The sequence below is a fragment of the Myotis brandtii genome, unplaced genomic scaffold (assembly GCF_000412655.1).
Source record: "Myotis brandtii unplaced genomic scaffold, ASM41265v1 scaffold699, whole genome shotgun sequence".
NCBI lineage: Eukaryota > Metazoa > Chordata > Mammalia > Chiroptera > Vespertilionidae > Myotis > Myotis brandtii.
This window is the reverse complement of record NW_005370733.1, coordinates 701,009-721,891: the sequence shown is the minus strand read 5'-3', so window position 1 is coordinate 721,891 and position 20,883 is coordinate 701,009. Positions and strand designations below refer to the sequence as shown.

General features: G+C 55.4%; 1 protein-coding gene across 1 annotated transcript in view; it reads right to left on the bottom strand.

Annotated features, from left to right (window-relative positions):
• MED27 (mediator complex subunit 27) overlaps positions 1 to 20,883 on the bottom strand; it is a 138,975-nt gene that overhangs the window by 9,525 nt on the left and 108,567 nt on the right. The window contains exons 5-6 of the mRNA XM_005882134.2: positions 8,390 to 8,497; positions 1,068 to 1,109 (exon numbers count right to left, since the gene is read on the bottom strand). Coding sequence (XP_005882196.1) covers positions 1,068 to 1,109; positions 8,390 to 8,497 — 150 coding nt within the window. The remainder of the gene's footprint in view (positions 1 to 1,067; positions 1,110 to 8,389; positions 8,498 to 20,883) is intronic.

Genomic DNA, 20,883 nt, shown 5'->3' with positions numbered 1-20,883 from the left:
CTGCCCGCCACACGCTCAGCCCGCAGACTCCCGGCCCTCCATGCTCCCTGCACCAGGCTCTGGGCTGCTGCTTCCATCCTGGGACCTCTTCCCAGGCCGTCCATGTGGCTGCTCCTTCTCACCTTCCTGCCTCAGGTGAGTGTCTGCCCCGAAAGGCCTCCCTCCTGTGACAGCCCCAAGGTGAAGGGGCCCTCCCTGCTGCCCCTGATAGCAGCCCCCAGTGACACCCTGAGTTATGTCACTGCGCTTCCCTGTCTGTCCCCCCAGATTCCTAGCAGCTGGCACGGTGCCTGGCACATGGCAAAGGAGCCCAATTCATAGCTGTTGCTGAACTGGGAGCAATGAATGAAATGACAACAACTTTGCTGTCTGCATGGCTGGATGGAAGTAGAGAGGATGGACGAGGACAGAGGAAGCGGCAGTGCCCCATGGGGGGCGGCCCGAGGGCCAGGGAGGTGGGGGGACCCTCCCACGCCCAGGTGTGGAGCTGGTTCAGACACAGCCCTCCCACCAGCAGGAGCTGGAACGTGGACTTTCCTGTAATATTTCCCAGACAGTACTTCACGGGAAGCCCAGCCTCTGAAAAAGATGGCACCAGGGGAAAGGGGATGGGTAGGTGCGGGCGGGCCGCCTGCCTCCTGGGCCTCTAAGGAAACCCATGGGCCACAGGCTCGGAGAAGCTGAGCACAGAAACCATGGGCTGAGCCTGAGACAACTCAAAAGTCTCTGACTTTTTAAAAAAGGAATAATTTACAAATACGAAGCTCGCCCTTGGCAGGTTCTAGTCCGCTAGCTCTGACGCACACACCGTGTAATCACCGCAACGACAGAATGTTCCCATCGGGGCCTGGGGACCAGCTCCTGCCACTCCAGCCCCGGGAACGCGGATCTGCTCTCTCCTCAAGGTTTTGTCTTTTCCCGTCACGTAAACGGAACCACACAGTGGGCAGCCTTTTGCCTCTGGCTTGTGGTTGTTCAGAGAGGCTGGGATGAAAGACCAGCGCTGACACCTCAGAGCATCCGTACTCCCCAGTCCTCCTGAGCAAGAAGCCGAGAGCACAGCTTACCTTCTGGAACACTTGGTAGTTGGACTTGGACCATATATCCAGCTGTGGGGAAAGGGATAAAAGTGTCGTCAGTGTCAATTTTAGAATCTGGACTTCAAAACACGATGCTCTAGCTGCTGCTGCTAAGCCTGAAAAAATAAGACATGATTGTAGAGTAACGATCCCGGGTTGAAAGGATTTAAACGTCCCGCCTGAGGGTCCGCTTTACAACCTGCTGGTGACTTGAGGAGCCTGCTGAAGGGATCCCGAGTAACCGTGACGGCTGCTCAGGTCAGAGCCTGTGACCAGGGCGCCCCGGCCTCGAACCCGGGGAACGTGGAGGCCCAAGACGAAACGTGGGCAGGGCTCGGCGTGAACCCAGGCCAGTCCTCCTCTGGCCACACTGGGTCCTACACGGGCACTTCATGGCAGTCTCACCAAACCTCCCTGGTCTTACAGGTTTGCGTGAGAGATCAAATCGATGCCCCTCACTATTTCAAGAACAAGTGAAGTCTGGCGAACAGAAGCACCCAGAGCAGACGGGAGAGCTCAGGACGGTGAGCTTAGCGGGGCCGCCAGTACGTTCCCTGGCGCTAAAAAGACAACTTTAATACACAAGGTCAAGAGTTGAACAAATTGAAACACCTGGTCGATGGGCCTCCTGCAACCTGCTTCTGGGGTTGGCCGGTGGTCAAGGGGGACCTGAGACACAGCTGTTGGAGCCTGTGCTGTGGTATTGATTCCGGAGCGGGTGGGAGCAGGAGCAGCAACCAGCCAGAAGATTGCTCTAAGACAGGAAGTGAAGGGTTGCATTTGCCAGGTGAAAACACAACACTTGGCCTTCTGAAAATAGTCCTTGGAAATTAAATGTCGGGCTGTGGCCCTGGCTGGTGTGGCTCAGTTGGTTGGAGCATCGTCCCATGTGCCGAAAGGCTGCGGGTTAGATCCCCAGTCAGGGCACATACCTGGGTTGTGGGTTCAGTCCCCGGGCTGTGTGGCAGGCAAACAATTAATGTTCTCTCTCACGTACGGAAGGCAACTAACTGATGTTCTCTCTCACGTCGATGTTCCTCTTTTCCCCCCTCTTTCTCTCCCCCACCCCCCATCTCTAAAATCAGTAAGCATGTCCTCGGGTGAGGATTAAAAAGGAAGGTTGGGCTGTGAAGACAGGCACCGCTCTCCCGGCTCCTTCCCGCGCGGTCAGCTTTATGTAACTTTCATGTTGGAACCCTTTTGGGGCAGCGGAAGGTCCAGGACCTCTGACCCCTGCAGGGCTCCTGCTGGGCAGGGTGGAGGTTTCGCTGACCCAAGTCCAGGAAACGTCATGGAAGAATCTGATCGACTGAACATCCGTTCAAACCCCTTTCCCTCCCCCTGCTGTCCCGTCCCTTCCTGGACTCCCACATTACCCCGGCACCTCTCCTTCTGTCTGCTAACCGACTCTCACAAGGGCGCTGCCAATTTCCAACCCCCACCCCCGGTTAAACCAGTTGATGGGGCAACACTTTAAAAAGTCTCTAGGCTTAGACTTTTAATTTGACAGGTTTGCAAGTTCTAGGGCAGTGGTCGGCAAACTCATTAGTCAGCAGAGCCAAATATCAACAGTACAACAATTGAAATTTCTTTTGAGAGCCAAATTTTTTAAACTTAAACTACATAGGTAGGTACATTGTTATTAACTTAATTAGGGTACTCCTAAGGCTTAGGAAGAGCCACACTCAAGGGGCCAAAGAGCCGCATGTGGCTCTCGAGCCGCAGTTTGCCGACCACTGTTCTAGGGGAAAGTGACATGCTACTTCCAGGTAAGTCTGAAGGAAACTCTGAAGAAACACGAGTTCCCTACATAACCACTCCTGAGGCAGGGCGCCCGCTGGGCGGCTGGGCGCCCTGGGGGAAGTCGGGTCAGTTCTATTCCTAGGGAAGCAGAGCAGCCCAGGGCTTAGAACACGCAGCCTTAAAGACCATCCAGATCGCTGAGTGAACGATGTTTTGTGTCTTTAGTTCTAACAAATCACCGCCAAGATGACAGGAAGATGACAAATATCCCAAATCTAAATTCCAGGAAGAGTAACCTCCATGTCTGGGCTTGGAACTGATAGATCCTCCTGCCAGCCCCCACCGCACAGGGTGCAGCAAGGAAGAAACGGGCCAGGAAGAAAAGGAGGAGTCTGCACACAGATGGAGGGGTTGTAGTTTTAATTTAAAAGATGAAATTAAAAAAAAAAACAAAACCCTTCAGCAAAATGTTTCAACGGAGAAATCCGAGGGGAACTGGTTGACTGAAGAGCCCTCTGACCGGCCTAATGGGCCTGAGAACACACGTGCTTATGGACCGTGCGCTGCTCCTTCTGAGCGGGGCCTACACGCATCCAGGCCCCGGGGAACGCAGGACCATCTGGGGCAGGAGACGCTGGACAATGCGCCGTTCACCAGGTGCGCGGTAAGAAAAGGACGGTAACAATGGGTCCGGTTTCGCCAGGAAGGCGCAGCAGGCGGCTGCACTTGATTTTCTGCTAGATTTACCCCAAAGAAAGCATCTCATCAGCGCCTGGGGTCGGTGCCGCCTCTCCTTGGGGCCAGAAGATTTCGGAAATTCATTTCTGGGAGCCACAGCTGACCCAAATGAATATTCATTAGCTCCAGCTTCTAGGCTGCAAGGCAGCAGGACTATGGACTTTGCTGGCTGTGCATTCAATGGGAACTTCTGGAGGCTGCAAACTCCTAGCCGATGCCCGAGAAACTCCCTGACTACAGCGCCCTGAGAAGGCGTGAAGCCCGCAGCATCGGGGCCCAGGAAGGCCCTGCGGGGAAAGCCAGCCTCCCGCGACGTGACGGGGCTGGACACGCAGCCCCGAGCAGCCTGCGGCTCTGGGGCCGGATGAGCACTTCAGGGAGGGGTACCACGTTCCCAGGGAGATTACACCAGATCCCGGGGGACCACCTGCTTCACACACATCTGCCCCAGGAAGAACTAGTGACAACAGTGACAGAAACTTACTTAGGGAAGAGACATCAGCATCACCCAACATGGGCAGGCCAGGGAGTCTAACTACCGTGATGGCCACCGCCAATGACCTCCGCCACCACCAATGACCTCCACCACCCCCTGTGGCAGGTGCCTCTTATGACAGCTCTGCACTCAGCAGCAAGGCACCCTCACACAAGGATGATAAGACATTGAGGCGCAGGGAATTGAGCCACTTGCTCAACATCACCACGCGGATGTGCGATGGAGGATCAGAAACCGGGCCTGTCTCCAGAGGCCCAGCTCCTACCCGCGCAGGAAGACGGCCCTGCAACGGAATTCAGATGGGGCGGCTCAGAGCTCCACGCTGTCCCCGGCCTTCAGCGAGCGCCCTTGCGAAGTGCAACCTGACAGATCTGCTTCAGGACCGCAGATGGGACAGTCGTCAGCACCACAACCCACTTAGCAGCCAGGGGGGATGTTGGCGGCTTACCAGAAAGTTATCAATTCTTCATTTCAAAAAATAGTGCAGAGACCTAAAAATTACCTAAAACTGACACTTCCAAATAAAACTGGCAAGCCTCTGGGACTTCAGCTTTTAAAGCTTTTATTTATCAGCAGCTTCATCTCGCGAGGTCAAGAGGTGGGCGTCAGTAGGGGTGGGGTGCCACAGACCAGCAATGGTGAGGGTTCTCCGTGGTTTCCGAAACCACGAACCTCCCTTTGGTGGTCTCTGTGTGCCCGCCCACCGCCCTGGGGAATGGAAGAGGGACCCAGCCTCACCAGGCGCGGTGACAGGTCTGCTACTTGTGAACTTCTCACTTCCAATCAGGGCACACGCACATCTGTTACTAAAGCTGCAGCGAGCACAGTCGCAGGGCCTCCTCTGCACGGATCCGTCCCCGCCCAGCGGTGCCCGCCCCAGCGGTGCCCTTCCCCCACCAGGAACAAGAGGCCCCTGTTCTGAAGGTCGTCTGAACAGTTTCAAAGGCTCTAACAAATCAAAACGTTCCCTGCATCTAATATCAAACGGGGCTGATGCCAACTCTTATTAGAGGAATCAGATTCAGCTTCCCCGGCCCAAACACACACACACATCCCACTTTGAAGTGGGAGAAGGCAGGGATCAGCGTCACCCGGGGGACAGCGCGGGCTGTCTTTGAAGGCTCCCTTTGATACCCCCCTTTCCCTCTTCGCTAGGAGGCTAAAGGCAGCCTTAAAAAGTGGCTACGGGGTAATTAATGAAGCTATAGCACGAACATAACCTAAATCCCCTAATAAGATAAACTCGACCGAGACGTTTGCACTTTCCCAGGTAAGTCTGACGGGTGTAAAACGAGGACAATGCCTGGAACGTGCCGAGTGAGGCTCCGGGCGCCTCCCAGATGACACCGAACTCCGGGTCAGTGAGTCTGAGAGCACTTTCCTATTTTACTGGAGGAATTAGCCACGGTGCTTGGTATCAAAGTGTGCACTGCAGGTGAGGGGACAGGGTGACTGGGGCAGTGGAGGTGGGTGCTACTGTGAAGTGACAGCCCGGTGGCACTGTGATGGGGAAAGCCGCGGGCGTGGCAGTGGGTGGGGCTGGGCCACTGCTGCCTGCAGCTGTAGAGGGAGCAGGGCCTCCTGCATCCCCGTGGTGATAGGGAGCCTGGTACGGCGCCGGTTTCCAGACACACAGTCTCTCTGATGAACGGAGAGCCCACGCCAACCACTCATTAGGAAAACCCGCGTGTGCGCCTGTGCGTGTCCTTTATCCTCGACTCACACTCCACTCCCTGCTGCTTCCTTTAGTTCCCACCTCTAATGTTCACTCTCCCCCTTCACTCCAGGGAAAGCACTTTCACACCCCAGGTGGGCTTTCTCATCCCCGTCCCCGCTCCCCACCATGTCACTGGGCTGTGCTCCAGGTCCTGAGGTCTATCCTTGGGACACTCAAGGACAGCTTGTGTCCTCAGGAGCCACGGACAGGGGGAGGGGTGAGCTCTGGCTCAGTGTGACCGGAGGTCTCAGTTTCCTTATCTGGAAAATGGGTCTAGGATTCAGTAACCCCTGTAGGCAAAGCTTGCTTCAGCACAGTGCCTACCAGACCAACATACGGGTACTGTTAATATTTTTGTTACCTGCAAGATAGACGTTGAAAGAAATTACCATGATGTACTAATTCTAGTTAGAGCAAAAGGGGGCTCCCACGCTGTGGATGGAGTCGTGATGGCACTGCGCCATGAGCGAGGCAAACCCAGGCTGCCGTCCGTCGCCACAGGTGTGCTCACGAGAGGCCCCTGGGAAAGGGGACAGAGTGAGAAGGAAGATGGCACTGGGCCGGGTACCAGGAAGAGGGGAAGTTCATCAGGTGGACGGGGAGGGCATGCACCCCGGGCTAAGGGCACAGAGGGTGCCAGTGAGTGAGAGAGCGCCAATAACACCAAAGCTGAGAGGAGGACAGAAGGTGTGTGGCGATGGAGGCAGACGAGGTCAGAAAGGAAGACGGGCCAGCTCACTAGATGCCTGGCTGAGAAGTTTGGATTTTATTCCACAGCCAGAGTGTTCTGCAAACGCCAGTGTCACAATGTGAGAAAGCGCTTGGTGGTCACATAGGTAGAATCCTGCACACGGCACACCCCTCGGGAGACGCACGAGCACAGAGCGGCCCAGGCTCTACGTGCTCCTGCAGCGAAGAACCCGCCGAACCCTCTCAAACTCCCTGACCGCAGGCTGCTCGGTGCCCAGCAGCCAACTCCCCGTTTCCTGCTCCGGGCGATGGGAAGATGGCGAAAAGCAATCGCACTTTGGGAAGACAGCTCTGGGAGCCAGGGAAGGACAGACCGGGGAAGTAACCTGGAGACTAGACGTGAGCGGCTAGTGCGGGGACTCGGCTGAGAGGCAACGAGCTGGAAAGGAGTGGAGGACAGGAGGGGCCAACTGGAGGGACATGTAAGGAGGACCTGCCGACAAACTAGATATGGGGGGGACCGGGGGGCTGAGCAGGTAGACGGTGGCACCACTGACCAAGTGAAGGAGCCACGGACAAAGCCTGAGTTTAGGGGGATGATGAGCTAAGTTTGAGTCCATCTGGAGAGAAGAGGGGTGACACAAATCAGTCCAGGAGTGACTGGTGTGGGTGCCACGTGGGACCTCCGGGGGGATGAGAGGCCAAGGCACAAGCAAGGAGAAGAGGCCCGGAACCCGGGCGTGCAGGGTATAGGCGCGGGCGGTAGCAACTGGCGCAGTCATTTTTTTGTTTTTGCTAATCCTCACCGGAAGGTATTTTCCCCGTTGATTGTTAGAGAGAGTGGAAGGAAGAGAGGGAGAGACACAGAGAGAGAAACATACATGTGAGAGAGACATATCGATTGGTTGCCTCCTGCACGCCCCCTCGACCAGGGCAGAGGATTGAGCCTGCAACCGAGGTACAGGTTGCCTCCTGCACGCCCCCTCGACCAGGGCAGAGGATCGAGCCTGCAACCGAGGTACGGGCCCTTGACTGGAATCAAACCCAGGACCTTCAGTCCGCGGGCCGATGCTCTACCCACTGAGCAACCCGCCTAGGGCTGTCACCTCTTTTTAAGAAAAATGTTCTCTCCTCATCATAATGTGTCTGTTGGGCGTGAGTGCTAGAGCGAACACACGTAGGTTTACGTGGGACTCATGGAGAGAAAGGACAGCCCGAGGGGCCGATGACCCGGGCGCTGGGGGGCACAGGGTGCGTCGGGGTGGTGTCTTGGGCAGAGCACCCGTTCTGCTCTGGGAGCAGGCACAGTGCAGGCTGCCAGCGCCCATCAGCGTCTCTCACGCTCGCCACAGAGACATGTGGACAGTGCGGTGACGGGAAATTAGGGGCTCATGAGGGTGAACTTTCCATGAAGCAAGTCACCCACGGAGGAACCCGCCTCGGGTCAATGGAGGAACCCGCCTTGGGCGCATCGCTCAATGGAGCCACTGTGGACAAGCTGCTTCCTGCGCTCCTTGTTAACGTCCCAGAAAGATGGGCTGCAGCTTATATGGAGAACTTGGATTTTCCTCATGGTTTTGGGAAAAGCTAAATGCCGGGCCATGGGCTACTGATATGCTGCGAGACTGGGGGGGAAAAAAAAGAAAGAAAAAGGAAAAAATCCCTTTTCTTAGAAGACACATTTAATGAGGCACCTGGGGTCTAAGGCGATAAATGAGAAATTCAACTGAGGGCGTCAGCCGAGAGGAGAGCGGGGCCTGCGGAGACGGGGAGAGGTGTGCTGCGCGCTCATCTCCACGCGGACACGGCCATGTCGCCCATCACCTCGGCCTCATCGCGCTGCTTAAGCCGCTCGGCGGGGGCTCCGCCACATTCGTCCCGGGACACGGACAAGAACGGAAAACCAACGAGAGGCCACCCGCCTACCTTGCCGTCTTCCGTGTAGACGTTCTCGTTGTAGCCCTTCACGATCGTTCGGTCAATGAACAGGCTCCGCATGACAACAATCACTTTCAGCACCTTTCCCAAGGTCACCTGCCAAAACACGTGTGCAAACATGAGCACCAGCCTGAACATGCAAATCACACACAGCTGGGCAAGATGATGAGGAGGTGATGCTGGGCTCACCCTCCTGTGTCAGAGGCCCCGGGGGCCATGAGGGAGGGCATGCTGGCTGTCCCGCGTGCCAGCGTCCCAAAGCATTTAGTCCCACACTCCCAGCAATACAAGTTCTTCCTTCACCACTTAAAGATGGTGCGGGCCCCTCATCTCACCACCCTGAGTGATCTCTAACTGGCTCATACCTGTCAGGACGAGCCCCAGGTGCTTGCTATCTGCCGGGTAAGGTGACCCCCACCCCAACCCCCGTTTTCTCTGCCCTGAGACGGTCTCCCTCCCCGGAGCTCCAGGAGTCAGCGAGCCGGGTTCTCAGGGCCGTCGTGGCCTCTGCACCCCCGGAGTCCAGGGAGCAAGACAGAGATGACAGGCAGGCCCAGGTGCCCCTGGGGCAATCTGTGTACAGTGGCTGGTCAGAGTGGACGACGATACCCAATAAGTTCTGACCGTAAACGGAAAGTGGCTGAATTTTATCTCCAAAATGGAACAGAATCCTGGAAATATATTTTAGTGCTTTTACTCTTTTAGAATTTTCAGGAAGTATATGGATTAAAATATACAAAAATAGTGCAGTGTCATATATGCCAGGGAAGAGTGCCCGGCTGTGCTGGCTGGAGCCCCAGCACTCAGAATGGAAACGGCGCCTCCCTTTCCTGGGGCTCCCGTAACTCGTCTGACACCTGGGTGAGACCCTGGAGCGAGTCCCGAGGAGGCCGACCCCACAGAATTGGCCAAAGGTCCCCGTTGGTCTGAGTGAGGACAAGACCCCCCCCAGCAGCGGACCCCCTGCGGCTCCAGTGTGCAGTCGGTTCTGGGGGCCGCCCCCCTCCTTACTCCCCAGTCCTAGCGCTGGTCCAACTGCCTGTCCGCATAACAGCCTTCTTCTCCCCTGAACGTCCCTGATACCCTGTTCCTTCAATAGTTTTCAGTTCTGAGAGGGTGTCTCCGTTCTTGCCCAAAATGGCACAGAATATAAACCCGGCAAGAAAAAGGTGATGCTCTTATTTACATTTCAGAGAAAGTTAATAAAAACACCTTATTAAGTGTATAGTACTTCTCGTTACTGCTACACCACGTAACATTTAAAGGGTCATTTCTTACACAATTGGACACCACTGGCTAAGATGCCAATTAACCAGAGGCGAGAACAGCCGCTCTGTCCCCAGTTCAAGGCAGCCCATTGGCAGGAAGGGGGGTGGAGAAGGGGGAGGGGGGTAGAGAAGGGTGGGAGGAGGAGGAGGCACCGAGTTGTAACTTTGTAACTCTAAGCACTGAAATGAAGAGCCTCCCAGAGGGTCCAGGGGTGGAGATGCTGGACCTCCTCCCGCAGGGCCACTGCTTTCAGCACATGTGAACTCTCCTGCGACGCCCAAGGGTAACCAAGCCACTGTCTCCGTAAAAGCACCCTGAGTCGGGCTGACTGTAACTACCTGGTAAACTGCCTTGGTAATGGCTCAAGTTTCTTAAGAGGGAATTCAGGGAAAAATACACGCTACAGGTACTCGACATTTTACATTTAACTTTTTTTGCTTTGAAGAGTGAACTTTGGTATTTCGAAGTTATGACGACATGAGTATTGCTCCGTCGCGGTGCAGTCTGCGGAGGCGGCATTCCATGCGGCCTGGTTCCTCCGGTGGCTACACTGTGACTTCCCCAGCCATCCTGTTGGACATTAGCTGCTTCCACGGTTTCCCTAATATAAATACGGCCGCAATACACACTTTCATTCACGAAGCTTTCAAGACATTTGGGATTACTTCTTGAGGACAGATTTGCAGAACTATAATTATTGAGGCAAATGGTACAAATATTTTAAGGTTTTTGATACAATCTGCCCATGTGCTAAGCACAGGGTTATGCCAACCAGAAAGGCACGAACACACCCATCTCAGTTTGCTCTCGCTAGCAACAGGTGCTATTAAAGTAAAATAACACAAACTCACCCCTCCTGAAAGCACCGACCTAATGATTTCTTTAAGTCTTTTATTATAGAAGATTTAAAATAACATACAAATAAACGAAATGGTATAGAGAACTCCCGGGACCCATCCCAACGTCAACAATTACAACTCTTCCCCCTCCCCCACCTACTTTGCCCTTTCTGCACGTTTATTTAGTTAGTTCCCCTTTCTGTATTATTTTGAGACAAACAGCACAGAATAATTTTCACGTGTAAATATTTCAGTCTGCGTCTCCAAAAGATACAGGCTCTGAAACAGCAAAGCCTCACCGTGATGTCATCCCACGTCTACAAACCAGAAATTTCAGTTATCCATGCTCAGTGCAGTGAGCGTCTAATCCCCACAGCCTCCCACGGCACGTTCGTGAGAGTCTGCTGGTCCCAGGACCTGAACCCGGACACGCTGCGACTGCCGATGCGTCTCCTAAGCCTCCCCTGAACGAAAGGCATCCTCTCTCTAGCCCCCCCGACCCCACACTCGATTTGCTGACGAAACCGTTCATTCCCGCCAGTTTCCCCACAGCCTGGACTCTGCTGACGGCCTCCCGGGTGTGCTCGACACGCTCCTCTCACTCTGCACTTCCCCTAAATTGGCGATTAGATGGCATTCGAGCCTGACTCTGTGTGTCAAGGCTGCTTCCCAGGCGTGTTCCACTCCACCCACAGGAGGCGTGCGAGGTTGGGTCTCAGTGGGGACCCGCTGACCCAGCAGGTTCCACACGGCGGATTCCATGCGATCCCTCCCTTTCCACTCACTAGCGGGAACACTTGTATACGAAAGCTTCCCCTCCCCTCCTGTTTGGCTATGGAGCGGTAGGCTCACTATACAGGAAGAGCAGGGTAAAGGCTCAATTCTTTTTCGTTACTTTCCAGTTTTTAAAACATTGCCTTAGCTCACGACCCGCTGACCCAGCAGGTTCCACACGGCGGATTCCATGCGATCCCTCCCTTTCCACTCACTAGCGGGAACACTTGTATACGAAAGCTTCCCCTCCCCTCCTGTTTGGCTATGGAGCGGTAGGGCTCACTATACAGGAAGAGCAGGGTAAAGGCTCAATTCTTTTTCGTTACTCTCCAGTTTTTAAAACAGTGCCTCGGCTCACTAGTTTTCTTCCACTGCGCACAGGTTCGTTTTCCTCCCCGACATTACCCTACGCCAGGGGTGGGCAACCTTTTTGTGAGTGCGTGCCAAAACCAGCAAAATCTCTGACTCAAAAGTCTTCTGCGTGCCAACCCTAATTTTTTGAGAACATGTTACGCCTACTTGATATCTCTTAAGGTGTATGTATGTGAAGAACCTTGAAGAAATAATAAAATTCATTCGAGCGACAAAAACACAGTATATGATGATGAAAGATACATTTATTTTTTAATGTATACATGTACACTGATAGTCCGACAGAAAACTTTATGACTCCGTTTGATATTATCAGTGGGACTTTTGCTGCTGCATCACTGATGACAGAGATTTTACATCAGGTTTATATTTCGTGACCTTCAGAGATATGCACGAGCTACTACTTTCATCTGTCAGGCTACTCCTATTACGAGACTTAACAAAATTCATCACTGAGAACAAAGATTCATAAGCGTATGTGGATGAAACCAAAACACTGGTCGGATCTAGGAAGGCAGGGAGAGTTAAGGCAGAGGCATAGAAATTGCTCTTCCCCTCTCTCGTCAATCCATGTCTATGGTCTTTAAGATAACTTGCTATGTAAAATTATTTATTTATCTAAGATGCACCTATACTGAATTTATCTGAAAAATAAAAAAGTCGATATTAAGAAAAAAACTGTAAATGGAAGATTATAAGAGAGGGTTTCGAGTGCCAGCAAAAGTTACTGGCGTGCCATGTTTGGCATACGTGCCAGGGGTTGCCCACCCCTGCCCTACGTGCTCAGATTTAAACGTATCTGCTGTGATTTTGTCTGGTGCGATTATGATTCGTGTTGACGCTCAAACTGTCCCGTCTGCGGCTGGGGGGCACCTGCTTGACGTGGAGTCCCTCACAACCTGGTCCCTGGTGCCTCCTGCCGTGGGGCGCCTGCTGCTCCAGGCTGCCTCTCATGCCCCTGCCGAGGCCCCGTCCTCAGCGGCCCTGGTTCTTGTCCTGGGAAATGGAATGCAAGACCACAACCGGGGCAAGAGCTGCAAATGACTCTGATGGGTCCAATTCTTGTTAATTTCATGAACCTGCATCAGGGTGCGTGGCTCCTTCCCGCCTTTTTCTTGTCCTGGATTCACCTACTCACGGAGCACCGCCACGCTGTGCCTAGACTGGGCTGCGCAGGTGGCGGACAGCCAGTGCATGAGCCGTGCTCTGGTTCAGCCCCGCAGAGCTCCACGGCATGTGTCAGTTCTCAGGTGTTGGAGCCGGAGAGGACCTGGCGCTCAGCCAGGTGAAAATGCGTAGAACTAGGGCTTCTAAATGTTTAACACGGTCAGTATGCAGCTCTGCACACAATTTTGAAGCCTGGCGGTTTGAGGCCTTGGAGTCGGTGTCTCTGAACATCGCTTCCCTCCTGACTAGTGGAGGTGAGGACAGCTCCGTCGCAGAGTGGCCACCAGGCGTCCACGAGGAGATGCGCTGCTGAGGGTGTGCACAGGGCCTGCACGGAGGACGCCCCCTGGTGGCTGCCCACACCCGCCAGCACTTCACAGAGGTGAGGTGACTGGAAGCCAGTTAACCTCAAAGCTGGAGTGAATTTGCCCTGATGTTGTCTCTCTGTCCACACCTGCGGCCAAGGGATGCTGCAGAGCGTGGCTGCAGTGGTGCTGGGCCGCGAGGTGTGAACATGACGCCCAACGGTCAAGGGCACTGGGCTGCAGTCCTTCCTCTGCCACTTCGGGAGGTGTGACCCAGGGCAAGTCAGACAACCCTCGTGCCTGTACTCGGCTGGGAACGCCTGGGGCCTGCTGGAGGGTCAAGGAGATGATACAGGAGACGCGGCTGCGGGCGTGATGCACAACTGACCAAACAGCCTCCCGCCTCGTTCCCCGCGAGCGCAGTGTGCGGAGGCGCGTGCTCTCCAGCGCCCTCTCCAGCGCGCACGCCCCTCTACCTGCCGCAGACTCTCGTGGGTCTGACTGTTGCACGGAGGACGCCCCCTGGTGGCTGCCCACACCCGCCAGCACTTCACAGAGGTGAGGTGACTGGAAGCCAGTTAACCTCAAAGCTGGAGTGAATTTGCCCTGATGTTGTCTCTCTGTCCACACCTGCGGCCAAGGGATGCTGCAGAGCGTGGCTGCAGTGGTGCTGGGCCGCGAGGTGTGAACATGACGCCCAACGGTCAAGGGCACTGGGCTGCAGTCCTTCCTCTGCCACTTCGGGAGGTGTGACCCAGGGCAAGTCAGACAACCCTCGTGCCTGTACTCGGCTGGGAACGCCTGGGGCCTGCTGGAGGGTCAAGGAGATGATACAGGAGACGCGGCTGCGGGCGTGATGCACAACTGACCAAACAGCCTCCCGCCTCGTTCCCCGCGAGCGCAGTGTGCGGAGGCGCGTGCTCTCCAGCGCCCTCTCCAGCGCGCACGCCCCTCTTCCTGCCGCAGACTCTCGTCGTGAGTCTGACTGCGTTAGTTTAACGAATCTGCGTGCACCAGGTTGTAATGACCTTGAGTTCCGGGAGAAGGAAATGGCAGTGCGTCACGCACAGGCCAGTGGACGCCACCTGCAAACTAGCCAGCGCCGGCCCTGGTCACAGGCAAGACGCCCAGCGATGGGGTGCAGGTGGGCTCTTGGCAACTGCTCTGGGATACCACAGATAAAGCTAATGCCATCTGCTAATGAAGCAGGCTTGCCGTTGCCACGGTAACCCTTCTTCTATGCTAAGCAGCACATTTCCGAAGAGCTCCCTCCATACCCCTCCTGCGTCTGTCTCCGCGTGTTCGATGGCAAGTTGCGGAGTCAAAGGAAGCCAGGGGGCCAGCCGGCAGGTCAGACCCTCCAGGGAGGTGCCCGGAGGAACGCTGTCCCTGCCTCGCTCCACATCGGTCCCTGGGCTGAAACCGCTGGTCCTCGGCCTGCTCTCACAGCCGCTGCTGCGGGGAGTCATCCATGAAGAGAATTCCTAGTTCACTATGGCAAGGCAAGTCACAGGCAGGAAAGGCAGAGTGGGAGCGAGGCTGAGGATAATAGCAAAAATACTTATCTCCACGCTGCCACCAAATGCCACCTGACACACACTGAGCAAATACAGCACTGGATCCATCCATGGGCGACACCGCGTGCTCAAACCTTGTCCCTCTGGGGCTTGCGCAGGGGAAAGGCACCGTGAACCTGAGCAGCGTCTGTGTCTAGGACACAGGGGAGGCAAGCTGACTGAAAGCATATTTGCATCAGAAACCCAGGACCAGATGCGCATGCATGACCCGGCACAAAGCCACACGTGGGTGGCGAGGGGTGGCACAGCCCCTGTCATTCGGACAAAGGCAGCACAGTGACCTCGGCTTCGGGGGGAGGGGTCTGTTAAAAAAGAGAAGCCAACCATACGGCCACTCACAGCCACCAGCCACTCACAGCCACCAGCCCCTCACAGCCCCCAGCCCCTCACAGCCCCCAGCCCCTCACAGCCCCCAGCCCCTCACAGCCCCCAGCCCCTCACAGCCCCCAGCCCCTCACAGCCCCCAGCCCCTCACAGCCCCCAGCCCCTCACAGCCCCCAGCCCCTCACAGCCCCCAGCCCCTCACAGCCCCCAGCCCCTCACAGCCCCCAGCCCCTCACAGCCCCCAGCCCCTCACAGCCCCCAGCCCCTCACAGCCCCCAGCCCCTCACAGCCCCCAGCCCCTCACAGCCCCCAGCCCCTCACAGCCCCCAGCCCCTCACAGCCCCCAGCCCCTCACAGCCCCCAGCCCCTCACAGCCCCCAGCCCCTCACAGCCCCCAGCCCCTCACAGCCCCCAGCCCCTCACAGCCCCCAGCCCCTCACAGCCCCCAGCCCCTCACAGCCCCCAGCCCCTCACAGCCCCCAGCCCCTCACAGCCCCCAGCCCCTCACAGCCCCCAGCCCCTCACAGCCCCCAGCCCCTCACAGCCCCCAGCCCCTCACAGCCCCCAGCCCCTCACAGCCCCCAGCCCCTCACAGCCCCCAGCCCCTCACAGCCCCCAGCCCCTCACAGCCCCCAGCCCCTCACAGCCCCCAGCCCCTCACAGCCCCCAGCCCCTCACAGCCCCCAGCCCCTCACAGCCCCCAGCCCCTCACAGCCCCCAGCCCCTCACAGCCCCCAGCCCCTCACAGCCCCCAGCCCCTCACAGCCCCCAGCCCCTCACAGCCCCCAGCCCCTCACAGCCCCCAGCCCCTCACAGCCCCCAGCCCCTCACAGCCCCCAGCCCCTCACAGCCATACAGCCACTCACAGCCACCAGCCTCTCACAGCCACCAGCCACTCACAGATGTCATTCTCCAGGACGTAAGAGGCCTGCGGTTCCGTAGGTGCTGTTTTTCCAGGTGTAGTTAGGAAGGTGGGGGAAGGGGAGGCAGCCAGGCATAGCTACCCCATAGCACTAAGAACCTACATATTTGTACTAATTCCTGAGAAAGAAAAGATAAAGCGAGTGACCCCTATAAGCACTTATTTATTGAGTAGATAAGTGTTTGTAGTATGGGACACACTGGGCGCCGACATGGATTCAGAGAATCATGTGACGTTAGAGCTGTAAAGAATTACAAAAATCATTTGTCCAAGTGCCCCATCTTAAAGGTGTCAGCAGAAGCCTCGAGAGGTTTAGGAGAGTCCAATATGGCTCCTCCTGGAAGAGGTGATAAAGCGATGCGTGACTGAGTAGCTAGAGGGCACCCTCGGGCCCGGTGTCCCCAAGGAACCCGGGGGGGGGGGTGCTGCCTCGTCCCCCTGCTGCGTGGCACCATCAAAAGGCACTTGGTTCCGCGCCTGTCCGTCATCAGAGGCTCTGAAAGGTGGAGGTGGCTGGACAGGTGAGCACTCCCACCTGGTGACTCCTCCAAGAGGCGCCCTTAGATGTGGCGACAACGTTCAGTGCCATCCAGGCTTCCCCTGACTCCTGGGGGCTCCCCCGAAAAATGCAGACTTGCCCTGGGCTCTGGGACAGGGGCTGGGCATGCCTGTGAGGCCGCATACAGACGTCGAGGCGTCTGGCTTGAGCAGCAGGTAGACGGTCTTGCTGTTGACTGAGAGGAGATGAAGAGAGGAGGGAAGAGCGAGGCGGGGCTGGGGGATCACTTCCCTTTACGGAGTCTGGATACTGCTGATGCCCACGCGGAGAGACGGTAAATGGGCAGCTTGGAGACGGGACTCAGGGATGAGGTCCTGGCTAGATGGTCAAGTTCATGGATGACCTTTCCCAAGGCGGCGGGTGCGAGTTCAGACGAGCTGAGACCTCACCCTGAAGACACCCAAGGAGCAGCATCTGAGCTCGGGGCTCAGGGGCGGGAGGCAGACCCAGCCCAGGCGAGGGTGGTCCCCGCGCTGACCTGCCACCTGCCCCCTCCATTGCAAAGGCTCAGGGTGTCCTCTGTGCAGTCGCCCCCCCCCCAGCCCCGCCCTCCTGTCGGCAGCACCTGGCTTTTTACCATCTCGACTGTCGGACGCGCGCCAGCTTGACCTTGATGTAGAAAATTTTCATTCAAATCAATACACAGACAAGGTCACTTTAAAATCCAATTAATATGAACGGGAAGAAGTGCCCCACAGCTCTGTGAGCTGGAAAGGACCAGTTGCGACTTAGTGACAACAAAGAGGCGGCTATTTGAGGACGCAGCGGCGGGGCCTCTTACACACGGGCTGTAGTCAGAACACCAAGAACTTTCTGGCTTCTATTTAGGGCACCTTAACATTAATCTAGTTTGTTTGAACAAATGTACTGAAAACTGTGAATTCCTGCAACCCCATTTAAATAAATTAAACCTGGACTTCAGCTACCCAGGAGGCCCTAGAGGAATCTAGGTGTTACCGCAGTGTGAGTGGAGCAATCTGCATTGATATAGAACAGTCACAAAAGTGCAGAGCCTGGGGGAAACTGAGGCACTGGTATTTACGAGGCTTGTTCCCACCAGGTTCCCACCCAGGACTCAGGGCGCGTCCTCTTCGGGTTTGCCACCGCGACCCTCCACTCTGCTCCCTGCGAACGAGAGACGTGTGCTGCACAGCAGGGACTGGAGAACCGCACAGATGACAGGGACGTATCGCTATCCTGGGCTCTTTTCTGTCTGCTCATCGCTTTCCCACCGGGATCTCAGCTCTTCTGCCCTTGAACCAGGTGAGCACAGGCTATAAATGACCAAGCAGCCAGCGGAAGAAGATGAACTTGCTTTGTAACTTCAAGGAACGACGGCAAATTATGTAAAGTTGGAATGAGGTGTTAGGGATGCCACTGAGATCTCATGAACCTCTTCCTCAATTTGCTTTACGCTGGGAGTTCCTAAGGGGCTGCTGAAGGGGCTGGGGCTGAACTGCGAGAGGGAAGCCCCACACCTTGTGGAGCCTCTAGGGGACCCTCATGGGTTTGAGGTGCAGAGGCCCTGCAATGCAGGGCTGTAAAGAAAGCATCCTGCACCCCGACCCAGACAGCTGTGAGTGCGTGCAACTTCGCAGGTTACACCGCAGCAACGAGTTAAAGCACCCCAACTCTGCAGCAAAGGGCAAGCTGCCGCCTGGCATTCTGTGGCCCTGCCTTCTTCATTCGAAAGCGACACAAAGCCAGCAGACGCCTGGCCCGCCCTCCCCAGCCTCCAGCCCCTCATCTGCAGCAGCAGCAACGCTCCTCACACTCATTATTCCGTAATGACGCCTGTTTGTAAATAGCAAGATGAGATGCAATTAAACCACGAGAGGCTAAATAAACACACATGCTAATTAGGACCTTTCCAAGAGATTTGTTTTCACGTAAAGACTGGAATTTACCTTTCATTAATCTAACTTAATTGCAGTATGCACCAATAAACAGTCAACGCGAATTAAGTGCTCTAAATGGCTTCCCCCTATCGCAGGGCGGCGAGGGATTCTGGCTTTGGGTAACAAGCCACCTTCTGCGGAAGGGTTAGGAAGGCGGGGACTGACTGGGAAGAGCCTGCTGAGCATCAGGGAAGGATTTTGGCAGTAAGACAGGTACCGCACCGTTACCATGACGCCTGAAGTTAATGAGGTCAAGGTCACGGTTCAAACTGCAGCCTGGCCCCTCTTGTGAGTCAGCGAGTTTTGCTCAATTCCATGGTAGCAGACATCACCTGTTTCACGTGCCAGCTTCCTGTCACTGGTTCCAGGGGAGACGGAGTCACGGTCTGGATCAATCAGTTCACATCCAGTCCCAGGCCCAGAATAATAATGCCCGGAACAGCTGCCCGGTGGCTGTGTCTGAGAGAGGACAGCCGGTATTGGCAGGAAGAGAAAAGCTGGCGCTTTAACCTCTGATTCCAGGTGTGAAAGATTACATACATTTGACAATGAAACTGAAACAGAACGTGATGGAGTATCCACATTGGGCATCTTTTGTGCAAAGGCCTCGGAGCACCGAACGATTTACTCATTCAGCAAATATTGACTGAGCCCACGGAGCAGCAGGCGCTGGATCAGGCCGGAAACCACTTCAGGAAACGTTGGTTGTTCTGGACACTTTCCTCCTACAGGTTTGACTGGTCCTCCCCTGCTCGCTGCTGCTCAGTCACCTGCCACCTTCCTCTCCGTCAAGTCCAGGCTGCCGAGGCCCCACCTCCCTCCTGCCCCCGCGGAGCCAGTGGCTCCAGTGGCTGGAACCCGAACCTGGAAGAAGCCCGATCCTGCAGGGCTCAAAGGGGCACGATGCTTAGGCAGCCCCCCAAGGAGCTGGGACTCCACATTAAACTGCGCAACTGCCCCCATTAGGTTCCTCAGCTCCTAGTTATAGAGTAAGTACTTAGGAAGTTCTCCACGCTAGTGTGTCCCTCAGTGCACTCCACGGAGAGGAAAAGGTGTCCCTGGTCAAGCAAGTCGGGGACACCACATACATAACCCTCCTCTTAAAGAGTCACAGTGCACACTGGCATGTTAAAGGCTCTGAAAAGGACTGCAATAAAGGAGCCTGCTTAGCTGTGTTTAACCACCGAGTGCTTCCTGTGCATATCAATCTCCTTAACAATTAGTGCAGCAGGAATCCCACCCCAGAAACTGTTACATTAGTATTAGGAGAGAACTCGCCTGTTCCACCAGTCTCCAGCCTGGATGGTATTTCTCCATCCGACACCTCCCCTCGCTCAGTCCACCCCACAGCTGCAGGTAGGAACAGCCAGCCATGCTGCTCCTCTCCCCTCGCCCCAGAGCCTGGGACCTGTGCCTGGGCTTGCTGTGAGCGGACCCATAGTGGCTCCAAGATCAGAGAAGGCTCCCTGACACTGTGGATGAAAACTATCCACTCTGAGATGGGTAACGGCTCCCAGTTCTAGAACTCTCAAGATTCCCTCTTAAATTCATTTTTATGGTTACACTGTAAGTCTCTGAGAATCCTAGCCTTGTAACAGCATCACCGCCAGTCCTCACTTAATCACTCTGGTAGATCATATATAACAACAAAACAGCTAAAAAAAATCGCTCTGTGTTAGCGAGCAGATGTCTAGCCCATTTGCAATTAATACGACCCACTTCCATACAGTCAGACTGCTTAAAATTCCTGGAACAAGATGCAAAAGTTAAGATGCAAATGCTCTGATTTTAATGAGAATGAATGGAAACGATAAATCCTCTCTCCCTTTGAGAGGAGGTTACAGTCTACATATAAGTCCCAACTGCACCCTAAATTTACCAACAAAACAATCATTTGATAAAGCCCGTGGGAAAGAAGGAAATAGAACGGGAGAGTCAGAAATACATTCAGAAAGTATTTCCTACCCACATCAAATGCTATCAAAACCATCCTCTTTCAAGAAGCCTTTAGAGAAACCCGACTCACTGCGACAGTCCCCCCAGTTCACGTACGAGGAGCTCCCTGCATTTGTGTGACCCAGTGACCTTGTCACGGACAGCGCAGAGGGTGACGCCCTGGACCTCACGTCAAACCCCAGCTCCTATACTCAGCGTGACCTTCTGAATCTCTCTGTTCTCTTCCATGAAACAGTGCTAACATCTTGCATGGAGGGGCTGGTGTGAAAAATCAAATCGATAAGCATATATTACAGTTCCCACCACACGGCAGGCAGAATTACAGGGAGCAATTAGGATTCTACTCATGATGGCAGGGGCAGACTTTTCTAGAATCCGGACAAGTCTCACCCTTCGCTTTCATTTCTCCCTGCATGGAAGGCCTGTCGGCTTCCTGAAATCCCACCCCTTCCGTGAGGGTGTGGTTGTGAGGTCCCTCCTGGATGGCATTGTCACTGCGTGAACCCCCTCCCCGCCCCCC